This window comes from Sciurus carolinensis, chromosome 9, assembly GCF_902686445.1.
Source record: "Sciurus carolinensis chromosome 9, mSciCar1.2, whole genome shotgun sequence".
Lineage (NCBI taxonomy): Eukaryota > Metazoa > Chordata > Mammalia > Rodentia > Sciuridae > Sciurus > Sciurus carolinensis.
This window is the reverse complement of record NC_062221.1, coordinates 71,878,495-71,893,941: the sequence shown is the minus strand read 5'-3', so window position 1 is coordinate 71,893,941 and position 15,447 is coordinate 71,878,495. Positions and strand designations below refer to the sequence as shown.

At 35.5% G+C, this 15,447-nt stretch overlaps 1 protein-coding gene across 11 annotated transcripts in view; it reads left to right on the top strand.

The window, feature by feature from the left end:
* The window catches only part of Stxbp5l (syntaxin binding protein 5L), a 424,978-nt gene extending 419,451 nt beyond the window's left edge, over positions 1-5,527 (top strand). For all 11 annotated transcript variants that reach the window (XM_047563364.1, XM_047563362.1, XM_047563358.1 and 8 more), the window contains one exon: positions 536-5,527. In XM_047563364.1, the coding sequence (XP_047419320.1) occupies positions 536-577 (42 nt within the window). In that variant the 3' untranslated portion in view covers positions 578-5,527. The remainder of the gene's footprint in view (positions 1-535) is intronic.
* The last annotated feature ends 9,920 nt before the right edge of the window (positions 5,528-15,447 follow it).

The following is a 15,447-nucleotide window of genomic DNA, read 5'->3' as shown; positions in this document are numbered from 1 at the left end:
ATTCAGGAAAGCTTAAACAGCTGCCACGTGAGTAATCCCATAACCTAGATCTCTTATAAGTGTTAATTCCCCCACACTGGGGAAATAGTTTTTTTAGATGCCATAATATATTGATACTTATTTACCTCAAGGGATAATTAAAGAAAATTATCCATTGGTTCTGATATGCTGATCCGCATTGTGTGTCGACTGCTTAACAGGTGTGTAGTAGATCGTGCAGGCCCCATGGGAATGCGGGAGGGGCGGCAGTGGAGGTTGGGATCCACACCTTCCATTTTGTCTCAGTCATTAAAAATAATTTCCTAAAAAAATTAAATAAGAATATAAATAATTTCCTGTCAGGTGGATCTTTATATGGTGATTTGGTATTTGTTTTCAACTCTCACATGCACTTCATTCCATAAAACAAGTTTTACTGTAAGTTTTGAGATTTACAAACAAATCTCTAATGATTAGCTCAAGCTGGACTTGCTTTGGATAATACACTTTTATAGTTTTCTTTAGCAACTTTTGGTGACTATTTTTCTCTTTGCAGTTAATGCTGAAATATAAGGATAAGAAATGGTACCAATTCTGAACTCCTTAAGAAGCTATGACAGCTTTGAGAAACCATTATTCAGGGAAACCAAATTTATTCCCAGCATCACTATTCAACTGCTAGAAGCCAGTTTCTTCTATAAAATGTTCCATCACAATCCATCTGAAGTTATCATAAAGGAGACTTATCAAAGACGCTGTACAACCCAAAGGCTGGAACCCTGGTTAAAATCCCAAGATAATGACTGAATTTGTCTTTTCCCATGTGGAATGGAGCATCATCTTAGCATGTAATTTGCTAAGGATTTACATTTAGGAACTGCGGGAAGTCCTTTTGATTTGAAAATTCCTGTACAAACAAAAGCATTAATGCACTTAATGAAAAAAATCTTTGCATGATAAATTAACATCTTAAGAGGAAAAGAAAAAAAGCATGTTGTGACAGAAGAAAAAAAGAATTATGGTAAACTATTTTTATAAATTGGGCCACACCCAACAATTTAAAAGTCTGCATTAGAAGACATCAATGCATTTCAAGTATATTTGCCATACCCAACTGAAAAGGAAAACAAAAACCCAGAGTTCTCATCTGTAATTTTCATTTTACTAGGACATTATTGAATTCTTATGGCAAGAGTCTGATTAACATTTCTCTCCCTCCTTAGTATTTTACATCATTCACAATTCTTAGTCATAATCGAGTATTACTAGTATAGTAAATTATTCCCAACACAGTTTTTCCATTTCTGTCACCTTCAGAATGGGTTGCTATTTTTAATCATAAACCATGCAGGGTTGGATTACCTTAAAGCATTTTTTTCAGCCTGGCTTGTACACTGCAGGGGAGTTGATGACAAGTTTAGGGAACAGGCTATAGGAACAAAGCAGTTAGCTTTGAGAACTGACTTCTCAAAGGGTGAAATTTCACATACTCCAATTTCGGTTTCTAAAGTGATATATTTTTAAAGCTCCATTTGTATCCTTGTCTGTCAGTTACACAGTATATTACTGTTCAAACTCAGTAGGGTCTACAATCCAAGGTGCTTTTGCAGCCTGACTTTCACAGACCAAACTGGTCATTCTCGTTAGTGTGATTCAGTAAAACCTCAGTTAATGTTTTGAGAAAGGGATTCTGATTTATTACATTTCTGATTAATAAGGGCTTTCATTAGAAGATACTTTTTTGGTTCAATACTATTAATGGAAATCTTTTTAAAATATAGTGGTCTTGGCCTCCATTATCATTATGAACAATAAAAATAATGATGCAAAATCAATTTTGTCACTAATTAGATCAACTAATATAAGCCACCTGATTATGTTGATAAATACCAAACACTGGTTATTAAAAACTCTCAAAATGGAGCAAAGAATATACTTAACATGACAAGTTTTTAATCATATTTCAAAAGAGAAGTACTAAAGACAAAACAAAATAAAGACACTAGCCATCACTATTAACATGATTCTGGAAGTCAAAAGTCACAGGAATACACACACACACACACGCACACACACACACACACACTATAGGACCCATCTTGTAATATCTTGTTCCTTCAAAAAGAATTCTTTTTAAATTATAGATTTGGCTTGTTGGGCTTTTACTTATCAAGGTCTTACTGGATTTACATTTCTGTTTCTTAAGAATTTACCATTTTCTTGGGTTTGGTTTATTTTAAGCCAAAACTAGTATTTGTTTAGTTTTTTTGCTTAGAAGTGGTGCTTCCTTTAAAATATCCTCCATGATTTTGAAACAAGCAAAGATTATTGAAAGAGTCAGAAAATGTATAGTAGGATAGCATTTCTCAGAGTCCTTGAATTCTCCTGATTTCTTAAAAAAGCCTCCCCATTAATCTTTCAGGCTCCTATAATAGTCTTAGGGTAACAGAACCTGGCTTGGAAATATAGATATGACACATAAAATAATAAAGTAAAAATATAAAGAAACTTGAGGTCAGGATTTGGAAAATATTGGCAACCAAATTGCAACACACTGTATATACCATCAGTTTCAAGCACCCAGTTTTCAGACTTTTCTGGATAAATGCCCTATCGTTCCTACATTTTAAAAATAAAAGAGTGATAATGATTTTAGGAATAAGTGAAACTAAGTCCACAGTAGCATTAAGTTAAAGACTATCACTGAAATCCTCAGTAAGATTTAATTTGTTCTGTGTTGAGGCTACAGCTTAGTGGCAGAGCACTTTTCTACTATGAATAAGGCCCTCAGTTCAATCTCCAGCAAACCCCACCACACACACACATACACACGATTTAACCTGTTCTATATCAAGGCTTCTCATTAGCATTATTAGCACGAAGTTCTTTCATTTGGAGAACTGTCCTGTGTATTACAGGATGTTTGCAACATCCCTGGCCTTTGCCCACTAGATACCAGTAGAAACCCTATAATGGCAATCAAAAATGTCTCCTGCCATTGCCAAAATTGCTCCAAGTTGAGAGCCACTATTACATATCATTTGAAGAAACAGATTGCAAAATATGTAATATATGTCTTGTATAAAACTGCACACCATAACTACATATTGTCTTAGCAAGATAAATTATATCCAAAATTACCTGTGTATTCATAAGCAATAAAATACAATTTTGAGGCAATTTTATGAATCAGTGAAAAACAATATAGAATATTTTAAAGCACACTAAGAAAATACCAAACGGATACTAGCATTTCACAATGGAAGTGCTTTAAACTCCAGCTTCAATAACTAGATCAAAAGTTTATAATTAGCACATTCTTTGGAAGTAAACAGGTACTTCTGAATTGCTTGAAAAGATCGGATTCTTCTAAGTAGTTTAAATGTCCTTACAAAATTGTTTTTATAAGCCCTTTCTTAATGCCCTTCATCCCACAGCCCTTCACCCCACAAGTTCCTGACTAGTGGAATCAAAATTAATGAGGTTTTACTGTATCAAAATTATTTTGTAATTCAAAGAGATAGCAATAACAAGAATCTAATGGGGATGTGATTTTTCTCTTTGAACATTTCTGTTCTGTTCACTGACTTTAGCGCACATGCACACACACACACACACTCACCACCCCCATCTCATCATTGTCATCATCTTGGGAAAATGAGGACTGTTGATCCACATAATTTTTTGCATCTTCTCAACTTCCTTCTATCTTGGAACATAAGAAAAATATTCCTAGTAACTTGTACAATGATACAGAAAACAACCCTGAGCCTTGGTTACCATCAAAATTGAAAACTGCATTATATCTGCTAAGGTAACATCAGGAGATAAGACTTATAAACTATAGTCTTGACAAGTTGACTTTGCCTTCCTATGACTCCCTTAAGACATAAACCTGTTTTAGTGTTCCAGCAGAAAATGAGCCTTTCCATGCTGTTTATCAATGAGAAGATGGAAGTATTTGTTTCCCAGTTCTAATAATAATGTAAGCAATAATCCCTACCATAAAATTATCCATTTTTCTTGCATTGGAGGGACAATGAATGGTTTATCATTTATTTTAATCCCCTTTAAAAAGAGTACTGCCTACATTTCAGACTTAAGTGTCCCAGTCACCAATCAGGGTCATCATCTGACAGTGTTTTTGGTAGGACAGTCCCAGAGCCAAATGAGATGTTTTCAAGTAATTCAGTCATAAAGGCGATTTTTTCAAATCTATAGAAATTGATTCTCAATAAGACAAATCCAGGCCTCTGCCCGCAAAGATTTTAAAGAATCCCTTTTAATACCATCCACATATGCAGTTTTAAAGGTACCCATTATCTACATGACTCTGGGAGAAAAAAAAATAAGAGTAGGTATGAAATTAGTTGAAGATTAAGGTAGGTTCTTTAACATACTTGACAATGTTGGGACAGAAGAGAAAAATGAAACTGATAGAAAAGTAAATGAAAAGTCCTCTCCTTGGCTTAGGATTATTGGGACGACCCAGAGTATATCTAAATGACCACAGTCTGCCCCATAGGAGAAAGGAATACTGTACCCTGAACACACACACTGGTTCAGAGAGGACAATGCCCAAAGGAGTCAGCAGGTCACATCAGGTCTTGGCTCTCTGCAAGAAATGTGACAGCCTTCACAGCTGCTTTACCATGCTTCATCACCCCCTCCATTTTCAGACGGTCGCTATTTCATGTGCACAGTGCTCTGAGTGCCACAAATACTGGTCATGGACTTAGATTGAACACTGTCTCCAACATGTACCATTCCAAGTGCATGGTTGTCAACATAAGGAGCTAAGTGTGCATATTTGCAAACCACATAGCCCTGAGTGGAGAGATGCAGGAAGGTAAGGTCTGACTTGGAGGAGGAGGAAGTGCCAATGTGGCACATGAGTGTGTGTGGGAGGAGGGACGTGGGTCTTGAGGAAGGTGGGAGAGGCTTTGATGAGGAACAGAAGCACAGACAGATATCTTTATTTATATATTTCTCTAGAGGAGGATCCTCAACCTTGACTGTACTTATTACTTGAGATTTTAAAATTCCCAATTATATAAAAATTGCTTGGAGTAAGAACCAGACATCAATATTTTTGAAAGCATCTAGTGTGATTCCAGTGTCCAGCCACAGTTGCTAACCACTACTTTATGACCAGCTAAGAAAAACATGTTTGTCTACCTTTTCCAGTGTCCCAGCCTCACTTCTAAAGGGTCTGGGAAGGCAAGATGTAAGAGATAATAATGTTACTGAATTGATACTTTTTCTGTGCCTCTCACAGAACAAGTGAATTTCTGACTAGGCAATGCCCCATTACCTTTTAATAATTCTATGATATATGTGAATTGCCCATTAATTATTTCACTTCAAACAAAGTTTTTGATTGTCTTCTATATGTGACGAAACAGGATACCAGAAATATCATGGTATATTAAACAGCATGTGAAGTTAAAGGGAAAACTGATTCTTAATGTTTGGACAGTAGAAATTCTCAAAGTAATCATTTATTAAATCGGGTCCAAATTTATTATTCATTCTTCTTTTGGAGGAGACATGGGTACCAGGTACCTGTTCTGCTATAGGTATATTTTATTGGACTTGATTTAACAAAAAGTAAAACAACTCTTCCTTTTTTATTGTTGTCTCAATCAAAAGTTCCTGGGGCCAGTTAGATTTATTTTCTTAGTTATTGTGTGTTTAAATGGAAAAGAATGCCTGTAATTTACTGTCTGACCTCCAGTGGCCTCAAAAAAGTACTTATACATTCAAAAAGGAGAGTCCAGCCTGTCAAGGGCAGTAACATAGAAAATATTCAGAGTTATCTCCTCTAGTACTGCTTCTCCTCTGGTTTTGGCCCGCCCTTCTCAACTGCAAAGACAGAAAATAAACTTGGTGGTGGTTTTGGACAATTGTACACAGGATCAAAATCTCTAATAACCTATAATTTTTAGTACTTAATTATGTGATGTTTTATTCTAGGAAATAAGAAACAGATGACACCATTGATGTATCTTTCATCTTCAGAATTTTTGCATCTTTTCAGAAAATGACAAATTACTATTTTTCTGTTGCACTCAGCAATTGTGACTATACTTAAAATTCTTGTAGTCTGTAGAGATATCAATAAAATTGTATATGTTTGTACATAGATGCTCTCTTATGTCATGATGTCATGCACTACTAATGATTTCTGCCAAGATTAAATATGGGTAGGGGTAAGACATTTACAAACATCAAACTATGGTTTTGCAAAGTGTAAATATTTTAAAAAGGCAAGGAGTGAGTGCAAGAGCATATTTATCTGAACCGAAAAAGAGAAAGGAAAAAAAAAAAAAAACCACTAATCCAAGTCCCCAAACCTTATAGATTTTAATAGAACTTATTAATCCAAAAGTCTTAAAAATAGTCATTCAAATTTTTTATCAAATTAGGGAGATGTGTAACTCTTTGTCAGAAAACTTTTAAAATATAAAAACTTTTGAAGATTTTTAATAAATTCCATCTTTTGTGAGATACAAACGAAAATAAATTTGGTAATAAGAAATGAAGATAGAGTTAAGAAATACATACTCATATGTATTTACCTTTACTGCCTGGCTTCTTTTTGGCTCCAACGGAAAAATTAAGCTCTGATGGGCTTATGCTGCCACCTAGTGGTCAGGATGAGCATTCCTCAAAATCAGACCCGGCAATCCAGTGCTCTCCTGCTCCTCTGGCTTTCCTCAGCATGCTTATTTCCTCTTTGGGATTTTCCTTGTTTACACTGTAGCCTTATCCAACTAACCTTTTTCTTCAGAATCCTTCCTACCTGTCTAAGAAAATTTTTCCCACCACCAGTTTTCCTCCTAGTATTGGTTCCATATAAAAATTGAAAAAGTAACCCAACCAACCCTAGGCTAAAAAAATGTGGAGGTTTCTGTTTGTTTTGTACTGGGGGTTGGATCTAGGGGCACTTAACTCTGAGCTAAGTCTCCAGCCCATTTTATTTGTTTGAGACAGGTTCTCACGCGGCTTAGGGCCGCGTTAAGTTGCTGAGATTGGCCTTGAATTTATGATCCCCCTGCCTTAGCCTCCTGAGTCACTGAGATTACAGGCATACTCCACCCTGCCCAGCTTAAAAAAAAAAAAAAAAAAAAAGTGTTTTTAATTAAAAGATCAAATAAAAACACAAATCCTTTAAAATTCCTTTCAGAATTTTCTCAAAAGGACCAATTTACTTCCTATCTTTCCATTACAATCACGCAGGCTTCTCAAACCTACCTTCAATATTTGCAATATTTTGATTTTACTTCCTTCATACTTCCCTCCCTCCCTCCTTTACCTGATTCAGCCCCTCTCCTTTCATTCATTCAGTTCAAAAGTCAACAACACAGTGCATATTGGTGAGGACAGCCTGCTACACCTGATGCACTGAAGCACAGTGAGGAATGGAGAGGACAGAACTGAAGTGGGTTGGCAGGGTCAGTCTAGGTGGTCAGTAATGGTGGGGTGAGGCCTTCATAGAGGCGGGGCAGAAGATAGCACAGTGAGTTGAAGAGAGTGGCTTTATACAAAGGTTTGAACAATTAAGTAAATATATTGCAGATATGGTACCCAGGTTTCTTGCTGATGGAGAATAGAGAGGGAAATACAATCAAAATGTAAAGCTAGAACTTATAAGTTCTGGTGCACTCGTGCGCAGCAAAGGTGATTAAAGCTAATTCTATTGTACTATATATTTTTAAAGACCTGGAAGAGAGGATTTTTATGTGTTCTCACTACAAAGAAGTGATAGTTTAGTGGCAGCCATGCTAATTAGCCAGATTTGGTCATTCCATAATGCATATGTATCAAAATATCAACTTGTACCCCATAAATATATATACATGTATATAATTAGTCAAAAATAACACTTTTTGGAAACAAAGCTAGAATAAACCCTATAGTACTGAATTAGAATTAGAGCTATCTGTGTGAATTATGTGTGTGGGTGTGTATGTCATAGACATAGGTAGACACAGATGTACATAAATTACATATTTACATATATACTTGTGAAGCAGTATGTGTGTGTGTGTGTGTGTCTTGTACATATATATTTCCTAATTCTAAACACCGAGTAGACTAGGAGCAATGAGTACCCTGAAAGCAGTGAGCACTAGTGCCTAGATTTTTGATTTCCAAATACTCTTACCTGCTAAACAAACTGGATCTCCTTGAAGAAATGGCTGATCTAAATGCTTGAACACACTTCTGTGCCAGAAAAATAAAGTATTTGACAAAAAGTGGGAACATCAAAAAACAGAGAAGCCACCTTGAAAGGGTCTATGCACACAATGTCAGGGATAATTTGAGCATCAAAAGTAATGATAGTAATTGAACAAAATAGGTAGCCATAAATCCACACTAATATGAAAATTAGGACAAGAGAAATTTCATCCTTAAAATAGAGTATCAACCAATAAATGTCAATGTAATTTTAAAATTACCATTTGATAATCAATGTAGTAGTAATTTGGACAACAGATGCCAGTAGATGCTAAACTAGTGGGGTAAAGTGGGCAGAATAGGATAATTTGAAGTCTCAAAGCGTCTTCCAAAATAATATTTGTAAATGATAAAGAAAATGTAATTTTACACTAGAGAAACCTCACAGACACCAAGTTAATCAAGTCATTAAAGTTCTATCACAGGTAACCAAGACAAATCAGCATCACATTCTGCCTATGAGAAGAACACAGCATCACTACTGTAATATTCCTGCAAAGAACATACAACATTGGTCTAATTCTGAGGAAATAAGAGATGAAACTTAATTGAGCGACATTCTATAAAATGACTTCCCGGTATTAAAAATGTTCAATGTCATAAAAATCATGGAAAGAGGGATGCTCCAGATGTAAGGAGATAAGAATCGTAACTGCATGCACTATGTGATCTTGGATTGGGCCTTTTTGCTATACATGACGTAATTGGAGCAATTAACAAATCTTGAGTTTGATTCCCACTTAATTGGGATTCTTTGTACTATTCTTGAAACATTTAGGTTTGAAATTATTTCAAAATGAAACAATATTAATAAAAATATTTTCCATTCTGTTGTGTTACTTGTATTTCAGTGACACTGTCTTCTGTCTTTCATAGCAAATGCATAACTGCTTAATGGTCTAAAAATGGTTTTGTGAGCTGGTTTGGGAATCCAGCCATTATTTAAACATTTTTAAATGTATTTTAAAAATAATCCTTGAGTGAACATTTGTAATAGCCATATAATAAATTTAGACAAGATAAAGTAAATGCTTCTCTTGGTTACCTCCTCCCCTTACCTAAAGTAATCAGTTATTTGCTGTGTTTCCTTCCGAACATTTTCTGTGTTGCAACATACTTGTTCACGTACCTACTATGTCTTAGGCTATCTGCTCATGTCATTACTCAAAATTCATTTTTCTCACTCATATTATCCCATGGTGTCAAATCATAATTTGTTACCACTCCTGAACTAGTAGACATTTGGGTATTTTCCAATCTTTCAATATTACAAATAAGGCTGCAGGGAACATTGGTACATGCATTTTACACACGTGTGAGGGTTTCATTAGAGAAGACGTGAAATGCAATTGCTGCACCGCAGGGCATGCTTCTTTCAACCCTTAAAACAGAGGTTGCCAATTAAACCTGCTCCTCGTCCAATAGGGAATAAGAATTACTGTTTCCTTGCATCTTGCCTATTCTCAAACATTAATATGTATCTTTCCTCACAATATGAAAGATGAAATAGCATCTCATTTTAATTGGGATTTTCTGAATATTAATGATATTAAACACCTTTTAATGTTTAGTTAAACATTTTTAATTCCTTTTCTGTAACTGTTCATAATTTGATTTTTTCCTGAACAGCTGTGTCATGGCCTGGTACAGAAAGATGGGGCCACCCTATCCCCTGCAATTGATATTGAGACTGATGGCACCACAGAGACCCCAAGATAATGTGAAACTTTCTAATGAGCAGGGCAGTTTGTGTGAACAAGGAAAGGAGACTGGCTGGAAGGTTTTACTGTGGCGCACCAGGGTTTGTGGTCAGGGGCTTGTGTGGTTTAAAATTCCCACTAGTGCCAAAGAAGGGAGGATCCAGGCTTTCTCCTCAGTTTACCCAGATAGGGTCAGAAAGGGAGGACACGGGTCAGACTGGGACATCAGCAAACATCAAAGATGGAGTGAAATTCTTTGCTACATACAGGTCATGTGACTATGACTGCTTTTTATTGTAACTCTAGAAATTAGCTTATTTTCAATTTTTTTGTTTCAGACTGCACATTTTAATGGTACATATTAATAAGATTCACTGATTTTTCCATGAATGCATGCAGCATGTATGGCTCATATCCTCATCTCCCCAGGTACCCTTCTCAGTCCCTATTAATCACTAATCTCTTCTCAGTTTGATTTGTAGTTTCCTCATGTGAGACAAAGTGTGATACTTGTCTTTATGCTTAACATAATGAACTCCATCTGTTTTGCTGCAAATGACAAGATTTCACTTTCCTTTATGGCTGAATACTTCATTGTGTATGTATGCCATATTTCCAGTATTCATCTGTTCGTGGGCATCTAGGCTGATTCCCTATCTTAGCTATTGTGAACAGTGCCACAATAAACATGGGTATGCAGGTATCTCTGTGGTATGCTGAATCATTTCCTTAGAGTGTATAACCAGGAGTGGAATAGCTGGATAATTTGCTAGATATACTTTAAAGAACCTTGGTAGTGTTTTCCATAGTGTTGTCCATCACCACTGACAGTGCATAAGAGCCTTTCTCCACTTCCTTGCCAACATGTGTTATTTTGGAATTTATCTTTTATTTAGTCACCATTTTAACTGAAGTGAGAAGGCATTCCATCATATTTCATTTTTGATGGCTAATGATAGCATTTTTTTCATATACTGATAGGCCCTTTGTATGTCTTTTGAGAAGTGTCTGTTCAAATCATTTGCCCATTTTAAAATTGAATTATTCTTAAGTTTTTTTGAGTTCCTTATACATTCTCAATATTAACCCTGCCAGATGAATAGCTGGAAAGACTTTCTTCCATTCTGTACATTATCTCTTCATTCTATTGATTATTTGCAGACTTACAGTTTAATGTAATCCTGTTTGTCCAATTTTTTACGTTGTTTTCCTGTGCTTTTGGAGTCCTATCCAGAAAAATCATTGCCTGTACCAATGTGTTGTGTTTCTCCTGTTTTCCTAAAATAGTTTCAAGGTTTCAAGTCCCACGTTAGGGTCTTTGATCCATTTTGAGTTGATTTTTGTACAGGGTGAGATATAGGGGCCAAGTTTCACTGCACATAGATATTCGATTTTCCCAGCAACATTTTATTTAAGAGGCTGTCCTTTCTCCAAAGTATGTTTTTGGTGCCTTTGTCAAAAGTCAATTGTAGATGATTAGGTTTATTTCTAGGTTCCCTATTCTGTTCCACAAGTCCATGTTTTTATACCAGTACCATGCTCTTTTGGTTGCTTAGCTCTGTAGTAAATCAGGCATTATGATATCTCCAACTTGGGTCTTTTTGTTCAGGATTGCTTTGGCTATTTGGTGTCTTTTCTGCTTCCATATTAACTTTAGAGATGTTTCTAGTTCTGTGAGGAATGCCATTGATATTTTGATGGGAATGATTTACTTCCTTTGCTATAGATCACTTTGAGTAGCATTGACATTTTAACAATATTGATCCTTCTAATCCATGAAGAGAGGTCTTTTTACCTTTCAGTGTCTGCTTCAATTACTTTCTTCAGTGCTTTGTAGTTTTTGTTGTAAATTTTGATTATAAAAATGAGCAAATGACCTCAATAGACACTTCCTTAATTTATTCTTAGGTTGTCATTTTGTGTGTGTTTGTGTGTGTGAATGAGCTTGCTTTCATGATTTCTTTCTCAGCAAACTCATTATTGGTGCATAGAAAATTTGATTTTTGCATGTTGGTGTTGTATTCTGCTGCCTTACTATATTTCTAATCATCTAATAGTCTTTTGGGGGAGTCTAGGTTTTTTTATGTATAGACGCATATCATCTGCACACAGGGATAATTTTGCTTTCTCCTTATTTTTATGTCTTTTATTTCTTTCTCTAGCCTAACTATTCTGGATGAAAATTCTGGTGCTATATTGAATAAGAGCAGTGAGAGTAGACACCCTTGTCCTGTTCCTGTACTGAGGAAATGTGTATGGTTTCCCCCCACTCAGTATGTGTGAGTTTGTCATGGATAGCCTTTATTTTATTGAGACATGATTCTTCCATACTTAATTTGTTCAAGGTTTTAATCATAAAGGGATGCTGAATTCTATCAAATGTTTTTTCTGTATCTATTGAGATGATCATGTGCATTTTATCCTTCATTCTCTTTATGTGATGTATTACAGTTAATAATTTGTGTATGTTGAACCATCCTTGCATTCCTGGAATGAAACCAACTTGACCATGGTGTATGATCTTGTTGATGTGCTATTCAATTTGATTTGCTAGTATTTTGTGAGAATTTTGCATCTGTGTTCATCAAGGATACTAGTCTATACCTTCCTTTTTTGTTGTGCCCATGTCAGGTTTTGCTGGCCTCATAGAATGATTTTGGAAGGGTTCCCTCTCTTTCAGTTCTATTAAAGTTTGTGCTAGTTTAGTGAAATTCAGCAATTAAGCCATCTGGTCCTGGGTTTTCCTTTGTTGGGAGACTTTTTGTTACTGATTCAACTCATTACTTGCTATTGATCTATTCAGACGTTTTTAATATCCTTTTGGTTCAATTTTGGTAGGTCATGTTTTTAGAAATTTGTCCATTTCTTCTAGTTTTTCCAATTTTTAGCATATTGTTTTTCAAAATAGCCTTAATAATCATATTTGTTATGAAAGCTCCTTTTCATATCTTTAATTTCATTTATTTCAGTCTTCTCTCTCCGCTTGCCTCTCGTCTATTGTTGTTTTGCTTAATCTAGCTAAAGGTTTGTCAATTCTGTCTTTTCAAATAACCAACACCCTTTGTTTCAATGATCTTTTTTATTTTGTAGACTGTATTTCTTCTCTGATCTTTCCTTTTCCCCTCTATAACAATCTCTGGCTGTTCTGACTCTTGAACACTTTGCACTGATAAGTAATGAGTGTATGGTTTGTCCTTTGGGGGCAGGGCTCTGTGGTCCTCACCTGCTATGTCAACCTTACCTAGCACATGGATCCCTTTTGGATTACCTATCATGTTCTGATCCCAAGGTTACACTGTTCAGTGTCTTTCATGATTTAACTATTGATAATGTTACTTTTTCATACCAAGAATTTTTATTTTTAATGTAGTCAAATTTTATAATCTTTAGTTTTTAATTTTTGAACTTTGTTTTAAAGACCATTTCTTCTGTAAAGTTATAATGTATTCTTATATTTTATTTACTTTCATAGATATTTCCTTATACTTAGATTTTGAATCCACCTGAAGTTTTTTGTGAACATTTGAAATATGTATCAATATTTTTAGAAATAGATAACATCACTATACATTTAAAAATTACCATCTTTCAACACTAATTTGAAATGACATTTTAATAATTTCTCATATGTGTAGATCTGTTTTCTAAATTATTTTTGTGGGGAGAGAGTACCGGGGATTGAACTGAGGGGCACTCAACCACTGAGCCACATCCCCACACCCCAGCCCTATTTTGTATTTAGAGACAGTTTCACTGAGTTGCTTAGCACCTCGCTTTGCTGAGGCTGATTTTGAACTCATGATCCTCCTGCCTCAACCTCCCAAGTTGCTGGGATTACAGGTGTGTGCCACTGCATCTGACTGTTTTTTAAATTCTTTAGTCTGTTTTAGTGACCAATTTGTCTATGTTTATTCCCTTATCAAATTTAAATTATTATAATTTTATAATATCTCCTAACATCTGATTGATATCTTTATTCTTTTTTTAATAGGTATTGCCATTTTTTTCCAAGTGAGTTTTAATATATCTTTTTTAAAAAATCCTGTTTCGATTTTGGAACTACAGTGATTGATAGATTAATATATAAAGTTTTTGCAGGCATCACTTCTGCTGAGACATCTTTGTCCTTTAGTTCACAACCATTTTCCTCATTTATGCTGATAATTTCACCTTCACTCAGTCTTTCAGGTTGTACATCTAGAGGATCCTAAAAACAGCAGTGTCAGCCTTCCCATGGCTAGTTCCTCTAGCTGAACATAATTCCATTTATGTTCAATTTGAATTTCACTCCCATTGTCTGTTTTCATTTCTCTGAACACTTTCATCTTTATTAGCCAATTTCCATATTCAGTTTTTTAAAATGCCACATGGTTTCATGCCTGGGAGATAGGAGTCAGCACAACGGTGTGCTTTGCTGTCCGGGAATAAACTGAACAGATGTGCACTGCCAGATCACTGACTCAGAAAGAAGGGATGCGATTGTCAATTTCTCATGATGTATACATTACTTTCCAATTGCTACTAAAATGAATCACCGCAAACTTACTGGCTCAAAACAACACAAATTATTGTCTTAAGTTCTAAAGTTCAGAAATCTAAAATGGCCCTAACTGGCTTAATGTCAAGGTGTTAGCAGGGACACCTCCCTTCTGGAAGTTCTGGGGAGAATCCATTTCCTTGTCTTTTCCAGCTTTTAGAGGCCTCTTGCATTCCAATGGCTTATAGCCCATTCTTCCATCTCTAAAGTCAGAAGTACAGTATCTTCAAATCTCTCTCTGACCCACATTGTCCTTCTCTGACTCTGACCATCTGCTTCCCACTTATACGGACTCTTGTGCTTACATTGGAATCACCCAGATAATCCAGAATAGTCTCCTCATCTCGAGATCAACTTCATATCAGCAAGCCCCTTCTCCCAGGTTTCAGAGATTAGACTGGATGTTTGGGGGAAGGGTGAGCATTATTCTGCCTAAAGTAGATTATTTACATAATTTGTGGGCTGAAAAGCCACTGCAAAGTTTGAACATTATGGAATTACAGTTAATATATTCTAATAACTGGAATTTGAATTATGTTATAGAGAGATTCACCTCACTTCAGTAATCTATAGTAACTGGAATATGTTTATATCTGAATCATGTAAAGCCGGGACTGCCTGTTTTAAGTTTAGTTAATAGGTCAAAAAGGACAAGAAAATGCATGTGCTACACATGCAGGGCCAGTGCTGCAAAAAAAAATAAGGTACGATTTTCCCTCCTATCTGAGGAACATTCATGGATAAACAGATTGTTTTCTTTTGCACTGTATCTTAAGCTCACCAGGATATTAACAAAGCTAATAGATTTTCTCTTTCAAAAATGTGGCACAGAGAATATGAATAAAAAAATCCTCAAGAAATAACGATATGTCTTCCCTGATACCTCCACCATCTCTTGCCCACTCCCCTTGCTTGAAAAAAAAAAACCCTGTCTGATCATGTATTATACTTTGCCTATGAAGCAACTGTCTTTTTTCTTTACACCGA